The sequence below is a fragment of the Lepidochelys olivacea genome (genome assembly GCF_965140295.1).
Source record: "Lepidochelys olivacea isolate rLepOli2 genome assembly, chromosome: 1".
Taxonomy (NCBI): Eukaryota; Metazoa; Chordata; order Testudines; family Cheloniidae; genus Lepidochelys; species Lepidochelys olivacea.
The window spans coordinates 286818543-286838842 of NC_140411.1; the positions used below are offsets into that span (position 1 = coordinate 286818543).

The following is a 20300-nucleotide window of genomic DNA, read 5'->3' on the forward strand; positions in this document are numbered from 1 at the left end:
AGGAATCAGATTTGAAAATAATGTAGGTGTGCAATTTGCATACACAGTTAACAACTGTTCATACACACCAGTTAACTGCATGCAAAAATTGCCAAACAAAAGACAAAAGTAGTAGTGATCCCAGAAAGGGCTGTGCATCACTGAAACTGTAATCTTATCGCTGTTCAGTGGATTATCTGGACTCAGTAATAATTTAAAAATCAAAGCCCTGGGCCACATTTTCACATGTAATTGGGCCATCTCCCCAGACTGTTTGACATCTCTTATTGAGTGGTTTTAGCTAAACATGTCTCAGTGAACTGTGGTTTACCACTGAAGTGCTTGCACACTTAACTACGGTGGATCTATCAGGCACAAACAATGCACATTTTGACACTTAGTAAATTAGTATAATTATAAAGCTGTATTCTGTAAATAAATGATTGCACTGTTGTATCCTTAAAAATGCTTCAGATTGAGATACCAGACTAACTGAAATTTTTTCAGGCAGAGACAAGATTTAACATAAAAACCAATTACATTATGTGTTTATTAAGAAAAACTACTTCATATTTATATTGAAAAATAGTCATGTTCTTAAACATACACAATCTATAAAACTATACAGATAAGGCTCAATTGACTTCCAACTGGAATTTTTCAAAGTATTTTTCAAAGTACAAAGTATTGTAGAGGTGATTTGTGAATTTTCATGCTGTTTCAGTAAGAAATAAATAAATTAGTGCCAGATAAATGTCAAATTTTAATTTACAGGCATTGGATTAGTATTTGAGATTAATCTAATACAGGCATTGAGGCAAAACAAATATTCAAATATTTAAAACACAGTGTAATGGAAAAACACTATGTGCCCTCAATTCATTTCTATTAATATCTTACTCTGCTTATTTTGCCTCCTTTCCTTTTATCACCTGCCCTTTTAATTTCATCTATTTTCTCTGTGCCTATCCAGACACCTTCTAATGATCTCAAGTGTTAACGTTCCATTGGCTTCTTTCTGGTCTGAACAACTACACTTAGTGACATACAATTTCCCTATATTTCTCCTCCTCTTCTCATAAGGGCTACACTTTCTGCACCGCTACTGTGTAAAATAAAAAAAATCAAAGGCAACACAATCTGCACCACTATGTTCTGTTCAATTTAATAGTATTTTGTCCAGTGTAATGGTATCCTGTCCAGAGTGGATATTATTTAATAAAACTAATGCTATATTCTTTAAATACGATTCTGTACACTAGAGATTTAATGGTGGGAAATTCCAAAGCACTCAGTGTTGGCCCAACTCTGTTCTCACCAGAGGTAAGCCAATATTCTGCACTTTTGAAAATCGCACCCTTACCTGCTACGTGCAAAATTACTTGTTTAAAATTTAATTTAACAGCAATGAAGGCATTTCATACTGCTATGCAGTTTGTTTGTTTTTAAAACATGTTATGGATATATATTCAGTGTTGTGTGGTGTTTTAAGCTTGGGATCCACATTAGATTACAATAGAAACTTGGCTAAAAGCCTCCTTAATCCCTGAAAAGATGCCTTTGATTCCTGCAACATAATATACCAGACAATTAAAATATTTAAATTAAAAGCTAAACCCTCTCAAAGTATTTGTATGTTTTCACTCTCTTACTGAACTCACCATCATCTACTTTTTTTCCTTTCTAAGAGCCTTCCTCTAATGCCGTGTGGCATTAACAAAATCAAAAATGTGTTAGCACAAAATCCTAACTATATCATGAAGAAAAATGCATTTATTTACAGTTAAATTAAATATAATTAATCAATAAGGGCATCTATGCCTTTCACATTACAGTGCTTTTCAACAAGAACATTAGGATGCAGTGGTCACACTTAGTTTATTCTGTTTTGAAAGATTCTGCCAAGTCTCCTATACTTAAAACTGGGAATATCACCGGAACTGGTAATCACTCTCAGATTTGAAGAAACTTTTTTTGGTGCACACATTATGGGTCATACCCTGCAAATGGATCCAGGTGGATGATCTCTATATGGCCAAAAGGATCCACGCATGCAACCAGTTGCAGGATCTGATTCTATATAATAAATACTAAATTGTTAACTGAAAAACTTTTTAGCCTGTCATTTAATGACAAAAGTGAAAACCCCATAATAATTTATCAACAGTACAGGCCCCAACACTTTTTACATCTCCAGTGAGCAACAATTTGTAAAACAAAAAAAGAGTGTTACTGAGGAAGAATATGAAGACCACAACTTGGTGAATGTGCTACTATTTAACTGTGGAATTACTCTTTAATATTCCAAGTTACAGAACAAGTTACATCTTTTCTAACCAGTTGATTTTGAATTAAAAAAATGTAATCTTTACTTTTAAGATCAATAACTTAATCTGAGAAGTACCACCTTATGATGCTGCTTATATAAGCTTTATATTCCTACTTAATAAAAGGCAAGGAAGACTTTCAGAAAACAAGGACAGAAACCTGTTTTGCTTATTGGAAAAAGATTAGTTTTGATTTTAAATTTAGTCATATGCCTGAGACATTATGTTACACCATTACTTTTTCTTACTCTTCGTCAAAAGCATGGCAAAAAAGTAATACAACATGGAATAGGCAACAATGCTTATTAAAGTACAATGTTTTTAAAGACTTCAATGCACCTCTATAAAACCTATAATATTGTAGCAGACAATGGGAAAATGTATACTAAACCAGAATTCAGTGATTTCATTGACACTACTATGATCTATATTACAGAAAATATATAGTACTTTGTTTGTGGCTTGGAGAACACTGTTAATGCTAGTCGTATAGCAGATCCAGGTTAGATTTGTGGTTGTATTCTCTCACTCTTTCTTCTGCCAGGGGCTGGAAATGATTTGGAGACCAAGCATTCAGCTTCAGAAGGGAAAATGAAGTGTTTCATGTTACAAAGTAGCAAACGGCGTCCAATTAAGGAGTAGCACTGACAGGTTATTAACAGAGCCTCATCTGGTCCTCTTTTCCCAGAAAGATGGTGGCTGCCCATAAAACTTACAGCCTAAGGAAGTTAAGATGGTGAATCCTTCTGGCTCTGAAAAGGATGCAGAGGACTTCCTCAAACAAGGTAAAAACAGTGCTTTGGGGAGAAACCTTTGATTCATATTAAGTGTATTTGAACTATGTATTAAAAGACTTAGGAAGTTTCACCCTCTTGGCCAGAAACCCCATGCCACACCAGGAAGTAACAAAGCAATGACTACAGAAGAAAAGAGGTTCACTGCATTGTTGTCCAGAATAGGTTTTCCAGATACGTGCTTTGAGTCTTTTGTTTGGTAGTTGACAACCATGCCAATACGCTTGTCAAAACCTGGGGAAAGAAGTAAATAAAAGATAAATTTACAGTACTATCATACTTGAGAGGAAATCCACTACCAAGACCTCAAATGTACATGACTGCCTACAAATGCTTAGTATAGGACTGTGCAGTCAAACGTATATAAAAAGGATAATTAACTAGCCAATAATTATCTATTATTATTATTATTATTATTAATTCTAAACTAACACCAATAGCCTCAAAGGAGGGAATCTAGATTCTAGACTTTTAATTAGAGAGAAGCTATTTTTAAAAAATGTAGTTACTGTTTCTATGAAATCTACATATGCAGTTCTACAAATAAGAAGCTAATGATAGTGGGAATCAAAACTAAAGAGTTCTGATATGAAAGACGCTGCTGACAAACAAATGGTTAGAAACAAAGTATGTCTGTCAAAAAGAATTAGTTTTCAATGATAAAGGATGTAAAGAAAATGATCACTCTGTTTGATGGTAAGTCTACTCCTCTTAGATCAGTGGGGGGACATTTGGGGAGGCGCGCGGCGGGACCCAGGCCAGCCCCCACAAGGGGAGAGGGGTGGAGAGAGAGCACCACCCAGCTCCAGTCCCGCTCCGGCTCTGGCCCCAGCTGCAGCCCAGCTCTGCCCTCATTCCCTCTCCGACCCCAGGCCGGCTCTGCTTCTAGCCCCAGCTCCTCCCCTCTTCTCAGTTCTGCCTTCAGCCCAAGCTCCTCTGCTGAGCCAACTGTGCAGTAACGGCAGGGGAGGCAGACAGGCAGATTCCATTACCGGTAAGGGGCGGACACAACAGGAAAAATTTGGGCACCACTGCCTTAAATGCTGAAATAGTACTCACTAACATCTCCACTTACAAAACAACAGTATTTACTAGCTAGCTGCAAGGCTTTCCCACCACCAGCCTAGCTGCTCTCTACTCTACCTTTGTATTAGCACAGTTTTAACATTGTTTTTCATTAGCTATCACAGTGCTCTCCCTGCCACTCCACTATTGTGTGTTCCAGGAGAAATGTACATTTCTAGAAAACTGACACATGAGGTGTTTGTGTGGGGAATGAGGGGAGGCGGAAGCACCTCAAAGCAGGCCAGTACAACATATGCCAGTATTTCTCTTGTAGCTTTTGAAGATCTCCTAATGCCCAGCATGTTAAAAGATAAGAATATTCACCGTGAACTTCTGTTTTATTGTAAAGAGATTCCTACAAACACCACAAAGACTTTTTCTTTTTTAAAGCCTGTTTGGAAAGCAGATAGCTGGCAGTCTTGTTGCCTCCTAATCACTTACTAAACTAAGGCCAAAACCAAAGTTCAGTGGTGAACAGGATGAGGCTACAGAGGCACTAACTTCATGCTGAGGTAGTTAACTTTTACTAAATACGTGCTATGGAAAGCCAAGCCTCATGTTTATTTTCTAGATAACTCGCCAAACCCAAGAAAAAGACCTTCTGCTCCCCATATTAACATCTTTAGTGAAAGCCACAATCGAAACCCAAATGCACTGCACAAGGGCCACTGCCTCCCGTAATCAAGTAGTACTTGACTCTACAACTAATCCCATTCAAATCAAGGTGACTATTTGCAAATTAATGCATTACTCCACCTAGTAAGGTGGGACAATTTGGCCTTAACTTTACTATGTTTGTGATAAGATAACAGAAGTAAAAGGAAAGTACTGTCATACAATATTAGACACACTTTGGTTTGATAGCAATTCAGTGGAACAAGACAGAAAAAAAGAACACAAAGTCAGTGTGCACTACTAGGATCTGACATATTCAAGCAAGGCCTGATGAAAAAATACTAATCATTTTTTTCCCTATCATACCATTTCACAAACATTTTCATGACTCGGAGGACAGCAGCCTCAGAAAATTTTGAAATGCCAAAATAAAAAAGTGGGGAGAAGAACCAAGATGGCAGAGGATAAGGATGAAGATAGGAGCAAAGGCAATTTATCTTCTTTCTGATCTCCACCATTCTATTTATCTCCCTTTGACCACTGTGGAAATCCCTCCATTCTTTCCCCATTTTAAAAACCACTTCCCCAGCCTCTCTGGAGTTAAAAGGGAGCTTTTAAGTTAATCAGAAAAATAAGCAGAAAATTTCTTACCAGTATATTGCATTGTAGCTCCTAAATATGAATCAATAATTGACCCCAGTAAACCAGCCATTGCGCCAAACACAACAAGTGGCCACTGTGGAGCAGATATATCCAGATCACTCACAAAAACAAGCTGAGTAATGAAGTAAGCCACACCTACTAGCATGCCACCAATGAGACTTGAAATTAGGCCCACTAATGTAACACCTCCATTAGTACCTAAATCAAAGAAAAAACAGAGTTGCGTTATAAACCATTTTGGAAGATGTATTAATTGGCTTTAATGGTTTACTTGACAGTGAAGACAGAACTACCCTCTCACTCCCAGAGGCTCCGTTACACTAGCCTTTGTTTCTCTAAAATTTCCAGTAGTGGCCAACACATTGTCTACACTGATGCTTTCACTATTGTTACTGCTGATGGAACTGCAACCAGTGTTAGCAGTGTGGGAAATTTTGGAGAAAAAAGGCTAGTGTAGACAAAGCAAGGACTGATCCTTCCTGACTGGCATTGTGCTGGGTAGCTTACCCTGCAAAGTTGCTGCCTATGAACTACCACTTGAGTAATCAGATACTTCAATCTCCATGGCTATTAATCCAGAAAATTTCACAAACAATAAGTTAAATAAATATTAAACAAAATTGGAAAGAAAAAAAGTGTCAGTATTACTTAGGCACTTTAATTTTAGGGGTAGAGCGGGAGGAAGATAAAGATATCCTCCCAACCCGTACATTTAACTCTATTTAGCCAGAGTGAGTATCTACTATTCAAACTTTCAGAAGTAGTTCACCAAGATATGTTTTGCCCAAAAGATATTTAAAAGAATTATCTAAAAAAGCAACACGTTTACCAACTTACGCAAAAGGAACCCAGTGAGCATTTATGGTGGGGAAAAAAAAAAAAGAGGCAAACTACTGTCTTCACACAATTTAGAAATCAACTTACAATAACCAACTCTCAAATTTAGGGATCTAGATTTCTTTGCTTCAAGAAAACTCAATACTATGAATTGCTTTAAGAGTTAGCAATGTCATCAACTATAGGAGACAGGGAATGGTAAGACAGCAAAGCAGGAAATGAATTGACTATTTGGTTTAAAAGTGCATTTTTATAATCTTTACATTTAAAACACACATTCTGCTACCAATTAGAAATCTTATCTAGCTTGATTTTAAAAAGCATTTCACTTCCCCTTTTTTAAAGGAAGTCAGATGACAATTACCATTCCTTATATCTATAAAATCTATCTTTAAATCTACTGCAATACGAACACACTAATGGTAGTAAAAACAAGCAGTCTCAGAATTCTGTAAGGGTTTTATCTCACAGGATGCTATCTAACTGCAGGTATGTGAATTTTTTTCATAGTAGTAAATCTGTCAAAAAACGCATTTTTCAGGTCACTGAAACTATTCACAAAATCAGGTCAAACACCTGAAAATGAAAAAAATTGTTTTGGGTCAAACAAAATGTTTTGTTCAACCCAAAACTGAATTATTTTTTTTCCTGTTTTGGCAAGAAAAAACTGTTTCAGTTTGAACCAAACCAAAAGTTTTTTTTTAATTTTTTGCTCTCTCTCCAAGCTATTTTTTTTATTTACAGGCCATGACAAACAGAATGTGGTAAATACTATGTCAACGTACTTATTTTTACCACATAAAACTTCACAATACTAGCAGAATTTGATTTATTCTTTTTATGGATATGGTTATGTTAAGGGTCCCAGACAGAAATGACACATTATTAAGACAAGAATGTATAAATCAGCAAGGCCTTACCAACTGGAACCTTTTCCCATGTTGTTATTAACCTTGGCTCACTTTTACTCCAGACACTGCCAATCTCTGAAGCCCACGTATCTCCAGCAGAGCAGGCCAAAGCTCCCAAAAGGGATAAACACATCCATGATGCAGTGTACTGCTTGGAAAAGTCTATTGGAATTTCACCTGGTCCATTTTCTATCATATATAGCAGAGCCAGCTCCGTAGGGACACCACCATTACAGAATACTTGCACCCAATTCCTCTGCCCACCTTGAGTAAAACAAAAACAAAAATATTTGAATATTTTCATCTGTAGCAGAGAAACTTGACATTCAGCCACATCATACAGTAGCAAAAGCAAATTAAAAAGCGCAAAACTCAAAAAACATGAAAATCTCAAGTCACAATCACTACTTTTAGTTTATTACTATTAAATGAACAACTAGCAAGCACATTGCTTCTAGTCCAGGATGGGGATAAAGAGGAGAAGAATGCTTTACAGTGTTCTCTATTCTGTGTACTACTATATAATATCTCTAACTTTCAAAAGTATCAGGTAAAACACAGTAGCTATTCTTTACAGGTTGTTGGACAGTATAATTCTTCGTGTTTACCTTCTTTGAATTCTGAATCTATACGCTTCTTCACATCTTCTTTCCACTTAGTAAGTTTTGAAGAAGTAACAAAAAACATGAGCAAGGCAGTGAAGAAGCTGTAATTTGCAATTGTTAGGATAAATCCAACCACTAATCCTGAAAAAGTGGGGGGGGGGAAATAAAGCAAGTTTAGTTCATGCAATCATCTTTTCAAAACAATTAACAGGAAATTATTTTGGAGTCTCAAAAATTATCAATTACCCCTTCATGATAAACCTACAATAAAATGACAGTGCAATTAGCTAGATCATTACTGTAGTTCCTGAAAACTGTCTACACAATTTAAAAAGAGCCAACCATTTTGACTGAAATTTTTTTGGGGCTTTTTTGCTTTGATCTTGTCCTTTAACATTCCTGAATCTTCCACTAAGTATCTGGACAGTATATGGTTTCTGAAACAGCCATCTGATATTGCCAGGAAACAGTAACACCCATCTATGCAAAATACAAAGAAAATTAAACAATAAGATGAGGCAAATGACATCTAAGTGAAAATCCCTGGATATACCCTGCCTGGAGTATTTTATTGTTTCTAGGCAGAAAGGAGACAAAGAGCTATTGTTATGTTTCCAGCCACCACTATCTAAATGCTGACCTTTTCATGACTTGGATTCTCCCTTCCCCCCCCTCCCTTTTTTTTTTTTTAAACATAGAGCCACCTCTTTGGATCATTTGACAGATTGCGCATTCCCTGCCATCCATTCATATCATGTCCTGATAGTTGCTAATCTCTTTTTTTTTTGTTCATTTTCTCTCTTGCTTTTTCTTTTCTGTCTGTTATTTCCTTTTTGCCATCCTTCCCTTTGTTGCTTTTTCACATGTTCGTTTTTAACTTTTCTCCTCCTCACCGTGTACTTTGGATTCCCTCTACTTACTCAACTGCTCATCAGAAGCCATATTCTGCTAGTAAAAGAAGTCTACTGGTGCCACCTGAGGCTCAGCTAGCTCAATGTCACTGCAGTACAGAAGCGTGGCCTGATTCTCTATATAAGTGAGCTGCTCCTCCAGTTGGTTACGGTAGGAGTTACAAAGGGAGAAGAAAAGTAAAGTTGGTGGCTTTCAAGGTATTGCCTGCCATTCTACCTGCAGATGAAGTACCATATTTGCAGTGTGTGATAAAAGAAGGGAAGATTTGGGGTCGTGCTCTTTCTCCCCAACACTGATCCTCATTTCTGCCCTGTGCCTCATGAAATGGACTAGCACCATAGCTACAAAGCTTGCATCAGAGTTCGGTAATGTTACTCTACTGTACCTTGGTGTTTCTCCATCTAGTCAAGAAAAGCAGGCTTGAACAGATCATTAATTTCCTTTTTATTTTTGGGAGGCAAGAAAGGAGCACTGCCCATCCTTCAGCAAAGGGAACCACAGAGAACAGTCTGGGTCTGTATCACATAAACTGAAGAATCAAGCAAATAGGCTCCCTCCACGTCTCAGATTGAGGGAATTGCTTTCCAGCAGCCTCCTTCCCCATACTCCTTTCACTCTTCTGGCTTAGCATGGATGAAAAGAGACTGCAACCGTCAGTCTCTCCACAAAGACTCCAGATACTGCAGAGTAAGATGGTGTATGTTATCTCATGTCTCATTGCCATTATTGTAGTGGATTTTATAGCTAAAACAGTGAGCTGTAGTTACAGGAGCATAAACTGCTTGCTTAAACAAGTATAAATGACACACAACATTAAACCAACATGAAGCCATGACAGATATTGTATGCTTACACTTATATGTTTACATTATTACTGGATTGAGAGTAGGAAGTCCTTAAAAGTGCACAGAAAAGCAAAAATTAAGAAAGGCACATTAGCTTATATATTAAATAGGTCACTTAATATTCCCAGAAAATACATACCCCCTAAAGCTCCACTGTGATCCAGGCTCTTCTTCTTAAAGCCTCGTGAAGCAATCATTAGTGGAACGACAACTGAAAAAAGCCAACGCCATGGAGAAATAGGCCGTAAAGTACCTGAGAAGTTAAAATAAAGTATTAAATAAAATATTACATACTCGTCTTCTGAAGGATAGAAAATGGTCTACATGTCAGAATAGTAAATCTTTACTAATATGCATTTACATTCTGAACATACAAATCAGACCTGCTTTATTTTCCTCACCCCTTTTACAATTCAGAAGAGAAATACTTTAACTCTGTTTTAGAACAACACATTGAAAAGGACCTTCTCCCTTTGTTTAGTATTCACATAAATTAATCCATATAAAGAGAAAGTATTCAGTTTAGTAATAAAAACTTTACTAATCAGAAAAGGAACCAAACTGCAGGGAAATGACATAATTTTTAAATTTCTAAAAGGGAATTACAGACAGTGAAAATTAAAATTCAAAAATACAAAACTAACTGAAGCCTGATTTTAATTTTGGTAGAATGGATGGTGTAATTGTGATTTTACAGCAAATACATAAAGACACTAACGGACTAATGACATTATGGGACCTTTTTCTTCCTAACTTCAAGTAAAGACGTAAAATAATATAAAGCCTATAAAACTTAATTTTCAAAATATTATTTTTATTACTTTTATGTAGCGATGGCAGGACTACATTTGAATAAATAAACCAATACACAGAAATCTTTCCAGTACCTTATATTCTGATCGCTTCTCTAGAACTATATGAAGAAGTTTCAACAATATATTTTATAGTACATTATGCAATAAATACAAATGATTTTGAAAAAACATTTCACCTTTAACTAAAAACTTCTTTGACAAATAATCTTGGCAATTTAATAAAGTATCCTGAAGACTGGTTAAAACAAATAGAATTATAAACACCTAGAGGAACATGATGTGACAGAGACAAACCAAAACGGTTTATGTAAAGGAAATTTATGTCTCTCGAAACTCCTAAAGTTCTTTGTATGTGTCAACACAAGAGTAGATAAAGGAGAACATACAGTTAAAATGTAGTTGGACCTTCCAAGAGCCTTTGACATTGTCATGTACAAAAAGACTATTAAGGGAATGAAATATTCATGGAGGGGGAAGTAAAGTACTATAATGGTCATGGATCAGAAACTGTCTAGATATAAAGCATGCAGTAGGAATAAATGGACAATTTTTAACTTTTTCCACTCAACATATATGAACTTTCTATACACAAGTATTCATTCATAGGGTATATTTATCTTCAAAACATCCCTTTATATTTGATCAACCTCTTATTATCTATGTATTTATTTTGTTCAAATCCTGTAGTAACCAATACATTATAAAATCTACTTGATCCTAATATAAAGCTATCATTGCTTCCACTGCAATGATTAATCATACTTTTATTTGTCTAAGCCAGTAACGTTGCGGATCTGTCCTTCTCCAAACATGAGCTATCAAACACCTGGCTGGAAATACTAATTGTGTAATAGTCCAACCTCCTTTGGACTATTACACATATAGAATCATTGTTGGTTTTGTGGTTGGCCTAATCTTAAAAATTCTAGCATTTTCCTCCAAAATACCATTACAGGGGGGTCCCCGGTACAAGTCTCCCCCTTATCCGTTGTTTCGCCTATCCATTGCTCATCAATAGGGGAACGTGTTCTGATTCACTTTGGTCCCTATCTGCGTATCCGTCATTTGCAGTACTGTACTGTAAGTTGCAAATGACAGATATCTCGATTGGGACCGATGTGAATTGGAACACATTCCCCTATTGACGAGGGATGGATATGCGACAGAGATGCATAGCCATGGGTGGGCTGCGGCTCACCCACTTAATATCCCGGCCTACCCCCCCAGCCTCAGCTCTGCTCCTGCCCCAGCGCTTGCCCCATACCGCCGCCTGGCATGTCAGCCAAGGAGCAGGGTTGGGCCCCGGGGGCTTCCAAGCTCCTGACCCTCCTCTCTGGCTGGAGCGCTGGGCGGAGTGGAGCAAGCCCCCACACCCCAACCCCACTCCCCGGCAGGAGCGCCGGGCGGACAGAGCATGGCAAGCCCCAAGTGCCAGGCGGAGCAGGTACACACATTTTTACCAGGCCCCCCTTTTTTCCAGTAGCCCCTGGCCAGAGCATCTATCACATCCCCCTCCACCACAAGACCAGCTTGGTGGTGGTGGGGGGCGGCCAGCTCGCTCTTACCCCTCCACTCCCCATCACTGCCCGCCCACCCAATGTCCTCCTCTTACCTATGCCACTGCTGAACCAGCGGGTCCCTGGTATACATTGTTTCGGTATCCGTGGCCAGGGTGGATAAAAATCAATGATTTAAAAAAAAAAATTAAAAATTGGATTTTATTTAAATTGGATTTTTTTGATAAAATGCTTTTTGAGGAAAAAGCCTATCTAAAGATAGTTTTAATTAAGATACAGTATAGCTCAGAGATATCTCATCATGGAATGGGGATTATAAATGAGAAAAAGCAGTGCTTGGTCAGCAGAGCTCAAAGCTCTGCAGATGCAGGGGTTCTTGATCCCCAAGGGCTCAGGGGTATTACAGAGCAGGCACATTCTGCAGTGATGTATCTGAAGTCTGGCATGACATGAGTAATTAAAACATGGAAAGAGGCCTCATTTCTTGGAGGACAGAATTAGGGAAGTAAACAGATCATTAGGCTGAGGTCAATAGGCTAAAAAGACAATGTCTGGGCCGGCTACAATAGGAGGGAGAACACCCACTGAACCATTTATTAACAATGGACAAGATAAGTTAGGACTGTAAAAAGAGGAGGTTGAGAGTGCACAATGCATGGTCAGAGCAGGCTGCAGAGGGACTGGTTCTTGCAAAATAACCAAGCCAATCCAAAAATGTGTGATGCAATGTATAGTAAATGCAATGCAACGTGTAAATGTATATAAATGAAGAGGTTTTCTGTGTAATTTTGGAGGCGTGGTACGCCCTATACCCACCCCCTACACTTGAGTCTGATCAGCTTTGCATAGGTTTGCTGTATGCCAAGTTAAAGAACCTGAATGACGAAATACGGAGTCAAACGAGGTTTTTGGATTCCAGAGAACAGAATGAGGTGTTCTACCACAACTAGACAAATTATTCTGGATAAGTAGGGCCTTTCATTTTTGGCTTTTATTGTATTTAATTCTGCCTGGGAATCCAAGAAATGAGTCTGCTATGGGCAATGATTTAACTATTTTGAAAAATTAGCTTAAATGCCCTGTATAACAACAACAATAACAAAAACAGGTGAAAATTGATGGAAAAAAACTATTTATTTTTCTGGGTAAATACTGGGGTTTATTTTGATGGACGGAAGGACAAGGGAAAAAATTGTTCAGTAGATTAATGCTTTGGTGAATGGAATTCAATGTGGTTTGCTGCAGAACTAAAACATAACTCAAAACATGAGTTTAACAAAACAACACATCTCTAAACCCAAAATAAAACTTATTTGAATAAACAGTTTACTGTTGTAGACTTAGAACAGGGGTTCTCAAACTGGGGGTCAGGATGTTAGATCATATTAAAGTAGTTCTGTATTAAAATCCATAGTTTAAATTCCAGGGTATTACTAATTAAGAGGTCTCTTGGTTTTTAGTACCGTTTCTCTCCCGCTGTGTGTGAAAATTGCAAGCTCCTAATTGTTAGTACATTCTAAGACAGAGTCTGTTCTCAAAGCAATTCTTTGTAACAACCACCACTCAGAGAGAGACTCAAAGCAATACTCTGTAACAGAAACAGCACCCAGAGACTCCTCGCCCTTTTGTTGTATTCATCTCGCTTTGTTAACAATTGTGATTAAAATAGAGATAGAGGATGTATGTGGATGGATGCTTGGTGTGGATAATAACTGAATGATCAGGGAAGTGCCAGCCTAAGAAGGCAGTGTCCATTGGCTGAAGAAGGCGTCAAGTGGAAATAACCAGAGGACCCCCCGGAGGGCAGACTGGAATCCACCCAACAGCCTCAAGAATGGGAGAACCAAAGAACAAGATAACATCTGTCAGCACGGAGCTGTCAGGAATGTGACATCTGCTGATTGATTCAGCAACAGCATGATGAAGCAATTCCCATAGACTGGCATATGAAGACATTCCTATAAAAATGGACTCTAGAAAGTGAGAACTTTGGGGTCTGATTCTGTAAACCAACTTCCAGGAGCATCAGATGTGCATCTGACGAGGCCCTGCTCCCTCCTCATGTCCAGGCCACCTGGCCAGTGGCTTGGCATGAGCAACTCTAAGGCTGGTAACTATGATAACACCTTGCAGAACCTGTGTGTTAAATGTGGTATTTTGGCTTTTCCCCTTTAATAAGATCCTGCTGGTTTTTATTTTATTGGTATAACCAGGACCTCTCAGGGGGTTGCGAAGTTAATACATGGGGGGTCCTGGGCTGTCAGCCTCCACCCCAAATCCCACTTTGCCTCTAGCATTTATAACAGTGTTAAATATACAAAAAAGTGTTTTTAATTTATAAAGGGGGGGGGGTCGCACTCAAGGGCTTGCTATGTAAAGGGGATCACCAGTGTAAAAGTTTGAGAACCACGGACTTAGAACTATTAGCCTATAAACATTTACATTTAATAACTGGGCCACGCCATTTGCAGCACATACACTTAACTTCATTCCTTTCTCATGGTTTTTTTTTTTTGTTTTGTTTTTTTTTTTACAACTTTTGAATACTTCCTTGTGTTCTGAAATGTATTCAGATACAGATTTTTGTTTTCTTCCCATTTTAGTGGGAGATCTTTAAACCATTATCTGCTGACAGCTTTAAATGTGTACGTGGTGGGTGTGAGATTCATCAGTACATTCAGATGTGCACGCACTTCAGAGCTTGTGTTTGTATCTTCTAGACCAAAGGTTCTCAAACTGTGGTCCGCGAGCTCCATTCAGGTGGTCCACAGATAGTTCCCTCTAAGGTGCGCACCTGGGCGGCCGCACACAACAGAATGAAGGGCCACCACTAATGGCATGGCTCCACTAATTAGGCATGGCTCCACTAATTAGGTGCCTTGACCCTGGAGAAGAAGCACATGTAAGATGAGATGGTGGTCTTGGGGGGAATAGGTGGGAGGGAGCAGTGGGTGAGAAGAGCGGGTGGTGGGAATTTGGGACATGCATGGCTGCGGCGGCCAGAGAAAGTGGCAACTTTCCCCAGCTCCAGGACTGTGGCTGCCGGGGAGAGATGGCCCTCCTTCCCAACCCCAGCTCTGGGGCTGCCATGGCAGGGGAGAAAGGACAAATCCGTTGCATTAGAAAGGTAAGACCACTGATATTAAAATGAGTGTGCGCTCTTACTTGTAGAACAAAAAAACATTATTAAGGTTTTTTTTTTTTTTAAAAATAGGGCTTTTATCCAAAGCGCTTTACAATAGTTAGCTAAGGGTACAAATAACATTTGGAAAGATCATTAAGTGGTCTGCCGAGACCCTCAGCAATTTTCAAGTGGTCCATGAAAAAAAAAAGTTTGAGAACCACTGTTCTAGACCAAGGGTTCCCAAATTTGTTTTGTGGGCCAGGCACCACTTCCCGCAGCTCCCATTGGCTGGAAACGGCGAACCATGGCCACTGGGAGCAGCACGTGGCCATACCTGAGGATGCTCAGGTAAACAAAGGGTCTCGTGGCCCCCCAGGGGCTTACCCTGAACAAGCTGCAAACCAAGTTTGGAAACCCCTGTTCTAGACTAATACATAGCCTTTTTACTTCAACAGGCAACTTTGCATATACACACAGACTAACGTATTATCATAATACATATATCTCATGCAATGTATTGTATTTTCCTAATAAAACAAGTCATTTTTATATGAATGACACAAAAGTAGGGTGAAAAATAGGAAAAAAGTGAATAACACTTTTTGTAAAACCTGGGATTTTTTTTGGTAAAATTCGGTTTAAACTGAAAACGAAGGAGCTTATGGATAAGGCAATTGGAAAAGGTCTCAGAGGGAATCCCAACAAATGATGCATGTCTTACGCTATGCAAAAAGATTCACAAGACAGAAGTACCCCTTCTTCTCCTCTGTACCAGAGTGCAAAGCAAGTGCTTTGGGAGATGACAGGAAGGCAGCCTTGTTGCTATGAACCTCTTATAGTATACATAGGAGAGGAGCTCCACTTGGGCATACAGTAACCCCCCCCCCCTTAAAGTCGTCCCGGTTAACACTGTTTCGTTGTTACATTGCTGATCAATTAGGGAACAGGCTCATTTAAAGTTGTGCAATGCTCCCTTATAATGTCGTTTGGCAGCCGCCTGCTTTGTCCACTGCTTGCAGGAAGAGCAGCCCGTTGGAGCTAGCTGGTGGGGGCTTGGATCCAAGGTGGATAGGCAGCCACCCTGTCAGCTCCCCGCTCCCCTAAGTTCCCTGTGCAGCTGCTGCCCAGCAGGCTATCAATTGCCAGCAGTTCAGCTGTCCCTCCCCCCACTGCCATGTGCTGCTCCTGCCCTCTGCCTTGGAGCTGCTCCCCGAGCCTCCTGCTTCTTGCGGGGGGGGGGGGGGGGAGAGAGCAAGGGCTAATGTCAGGGTGTCCCTCTCCCCCTTGCTCCTGCACCCCGCTTACCCCATCTCCATAGAGCAGGGGGACATAGGACAGAGGGAGCTTCCTGGCAGCAGCTGTGGTCTCAGCTTGCTGATTAACTTAACAAGGCAGTGTACTTGAGTGGGTCGGTTTACTTAAAGGGGAAAGGCGCATGGCTCTCTCACACACACGCGGTGTGTGTCTTTGTCTGCCATGCTGTCTCCCCTCCCTCCATTCCTGCTGCCTTGTAGAGTGTGAGGCTGCATTAACAATGAGTTAACCGTTGGAAGGCTCAGCCAATTGCTAGTTCATCAGTTAGCACTAAGGCATTCCTTGGGAAATATCCCACCCTCTGATGTCAGCACCTCAACCAAGCTTCACAATCATCTTTGTTTAAAACTTATACTGTGTGTGTGTGTGTGTATTTTATATCTTTTGTCTGGCAAAAATAAAAAAAATTTCCTGGAACCTAACCCCCCCATTTACATTAATTCTTATGGGGAAATTGGATTCGCTTAAAGTCGCATTTTTCAGGAACCTAACTACAACGTTAAGTGAGGAGTTACTGTACCTAAGATGAAAAGGAGTATTTGTGGCACCTTAGAGACTAACAAATTTATTTGAGCATAAGCTTTCGTGAGCTACAGCTCACTTCATCAGGTGCATTCAGTGGAAAATACAGTGGGGAGATTTATGTACATAGAGAACAAGAAACAATGGGTGTTACCATACACACTGTAACGAGAGTGATCACTTAAGGTGAGCTATTATTCTCGTTACAGTGTGTATGTACATAAATCTCCCCACTGTATTTTCCACTGAATGCATCCGATGAAGTGAGCTGTAGCTCAAGAAAGCTTATGCTCAAATAAATTGGTTAGTCTCTAAGGTGCCACAAGTACTCCTTTTCTTTTTGCGAATACAGACTAACACGGCTGCTACTCTGAAACCTGTACCTAAGATGTGTAAGAAAAAGCCTAGTAATTTCCAGGATCAGCCAACACAAAATTTTCTATACAAATTTGTATGGGTACTGTGCATGCCAACTGATTTTAAATTTACAAGGCTTCTTATATTTCTTTTGAGAAAATAAGTAAATTTCCATGTAAAAACTCTTCAGTTAAATTACTAAATATACTATTACTCACAGAGTTCATACATGTGGTTAAGGACAATATAAACATGTGGCAGTTCCCTTTACACACTGCAGCCACCTTAACTCAAAACCAAAAGAAACACTGATGAATTCTTTCAACGGTATTGAAAAGTCTTTGTAATTAAGTATATAGTTAGCGATGCAGATGTTGAAAGAATCTGCATGTTGTGATTCAGTTAGGGTAATAGATGGAACGTGTACAGTCACCAGACATAATCACTAAAAGGATAATAGAACATTTATGTGAAGTATTCTTTAATACTCTCCTACTACAATGATCCTAACATGTATTTTCTCTACAAGTAATAATATTGATTGAAGAAAAATCTTAACTGCAAATTAACAAAATATGATCAAGATATATTTTATGAGAGGATTGGCACATCTTGCTTCTGGAGGCTGAGCTCATTGCACACACTCCTTGTATTCCTCAATTCCCCCCACAAGCTCCCAGGGTCACCCTCCCATTTCCCTCCATTTTAGGAACTCCATGCAGAAACCCCTCCTTCATGCCAGGGGCTCTGTGTGCCCCCTTTTCTCCCTGTGCCACTTGTCTCTGTGCCCCCCATCTGCCGCCTGTCTCTGAGCCCCTCGTCCTATGTTCCCCCTTACACAATTATTTCATTTTTTCTGTCTGGGAGATAAGTCATTCAGGGCAACCACATTTTAAACTCTATTGAATCAATGGGCAGAGCTGAGATGAGGGGTACTATGCTGGAAGGTATTAATGGCTACCATCAACCGGTTCTTTGATCTATAGACCATTACAGATCTCACTGAAGCTGACTGGTCTCTAACCACATGCCAGGAGCCTTCATGTGTCCTCCACTGGTTTTTCAGCTTTCATCAAAATCCATAGGGTCCTACTGATGACTAGAACATTCTCTAAAAATTTGGAGTTGACAGGAGGCAGTATGAAAAAGTTATCATTTGCTAACAGAGACAGAGAGACGATGGGGGTTCAAGTTGAGCATATGGCTAAGTTTTGCTCAGCCAAGTAGGCTGGCCACGGACTTACCATAGTATGTACTTGCTGTCATAGACACAATCCAGAAAGATAACGAAATACAAATAAGCAGGCTCAAAATGACAATATTTGTCATCATTTTGATAGATTCTTTGTAATCCTCCTGCTGGTATGACATGGGAATTCAGAAGACAGTTACCTATGGGAGGAAAAGATCACATACACAATTTCAATTAAAGAACCATTTTTGTTAAAAACAAAGTTTAATGCAGGGGCTGTGGCTTGGGCCGTAGCACTGGGGGACCATTCCTCAGATCCCTGCTGAGTTAAAGACAACTACACTCCCACATGGCAGCGCCCCCCACCCCCCGACAGGGGAGCCTCTGGAAACTAACCCAGCAAGAGGGAGCCTCTCCCAACGCGCACACACAAGGGACGCCAAGTCCATGTCACCACCGAAAGGAAAGAGGGAAAGTCAGAAAGGGCAGAACAAGTTTGTGACAGCCCCCCACCTCCATGGGAGCGTGTCGGGCGGGCGGTCGGGCGGGCCCTTCCCCGTACGGTGGAGATTCAAGGGTGGTGGTGTGGGGTCTGCGTGAGGGGCTGGGCGGGTCCCTGCACCTTGCACAAGGTGGCGGCCCGGCTGCGGCGGCGCCTCTAGGCCCAGGTCGGCGCAGAAGGGCGGGGAGGGGGGCACTCAACCTCACCCTCTGCCAGGCACGGCGAGCTCGCTGTCCTGCCCCGGCCGCTGGGCGAGCCTCATGCTTGGCCCCCGCGCCGTCGGGCACCAGCGCCGCCAGATCGACCCCGGCTCCGCGCAGCCTCAGGGCTCCGGCCGCCACCCAGCCGCGCATGCTCCGTGCTTCCTGCCCATCTGCGGCCGCTCAGGGAAATACTCTCCGCCGCTCGCGCAGCGCCGTGACAGCGTGGGGGGGGGGGGGGGACGGGGACGCGGGGAACTGAGCCCCCATCCCCCACCGAGCCCGTGAGAGCGGGGACTGGCCCTTCCCCACTGGCTCCGTGCCCCGCCGTGCCTGGGACAATGGGTTCCGACCCCTCCCGGAGTCCCACCGAGCACGTCTCCCCACACCTGTGACAGCAGAGACCAATCCCCCCTCAGAGCCCGCGCCCCCTGCGTGACAGTGGGGACTGACCTGCCCGCCGAGCCTATGCCCCCACCCCTATGCCAGGGGGGAGTAAGGCACCCCCGCACATCGAGCCCATGCTCTCCATGACTGTGGAACTGAATCCCACCCCCACCCCATTCCTGCCCGCCCTTGTGGCAGTGGGGACTGACACACCCCCACCGAGCCCATGCCCTCCACACCCACCAGTGACAGCAGCGACTGCCCCCCCTAATCTCTCTGACAGCAGGACTAACCTCACTCACAGAGCCCATGGCCTTCTGACAGCAGGGACTGCCCGCCTAGCCTTGTGATAGCAGGATCTGATTCCCCCCCCACTGAGGCCAGCCCCCACAACTTCCAAGTAACAATGGGGACTACCCACCCCACTGAAACTGTTCCCCCCAAACTCCTCAGCAAGCTGGGGCTTCTTCCCCCCGCGCCAGTGTCCCCATCCCATGAGTTACAGCTTGGGCTCTGGCCCCATCCCCTCCTTGAGACTAGAACTGAGACATGAGGCTGTTTCACCCCACTCCAGCACAGAACCTGTGACTGCCTCCCCACTCTCTTTGACTAAGCATCAAGTCTGTGCCTCCATCAGTCTCTTCAGTGAGAGTTAAGGCTGTGCTCCCCTCTCTTGTACTGACTATATGCTCTCCCATCCCCTCTATGAGAGTGGCACCTGGGGCTGTCTCTCCCACCTCCACACTGAACATCGAGTATTTACCTTTCCCAATACTTCAGTGAGAACCAGGGCTGTGTGCCCCTCTCCTTGTGATGC

At 41.3% G+C, this 20300-nt stretch overlaps 1 protein-coding gene across 2 annotated transcripts; it reads right to left on the reverse strand.

Moving 5' to 3' along the window:
- Positions 1 to 614: 614 nt before the first annotated feature.
- TMEM19 (transmembrane protein 19) lies at positions 615 to 19324 on the reverse strand. 2 transcript variants are annotated; one of them, XM_084650144.1, is made up of 7 exons: positions 19017 to 19035; positions 18447 to 18594; positions 9693 to 9806; positions 7800 to 7937; positions 7201 to 7455; positions 5432 to 5641; positions 615 to 3334 (listed from the first exon to the last, which is right to left on the reverse strand). In XM_084650144.1, the coding sequence occupies exons 2-7, from the start codon at positions 18571 to 18573 to the stop codon at positions 3171 to 3173; spliced, it is 1008 nt and encodes a 335-aa protein (XP_084506270.1). In that variant the 5' UTR covers positions 18574 to 18594; positions 19017 to 19035; the 3' UTR covers positions 615 to 3170. The 2 variants fall into 2 exon arrangements, with proteins under 2 accessions (XP_084506270.1, XP_084506269.1); XM_084650143.1 differs by lacking the exon at positions 19017 to 19035 and adding an exon at positions 19103 to 19324 and having other exon boundaries at positions 616 to 3334.
- Positions 19325 to 20300: the final 976 nt, after the last annotated feature.

Bases quoted from the DNA above. Each gene is read 5' to 3' on its own strand.
- TMEM19 (XM_084650144.1), bottom strand. From the start codon at position 18,573: ATGTCATACCAGCAGGAGGATTACAAAGAATCTATCAAAATGATGACA. The intron at 9,807-18,446 runs GTAAGTCCGTGG...TTAACTTCTCAG, and splicing joins GACAGCAAGTACATACTATG to GTACTTTACGGCCTATTTCT. The intron at 5,642-7,200 runs GTAAGGCCTTGC...TCTTTGATTTAG, and splicing joins ATGGGAAAAGGTTCCAGTTG to GTACTAATGGAGGTGTTACA.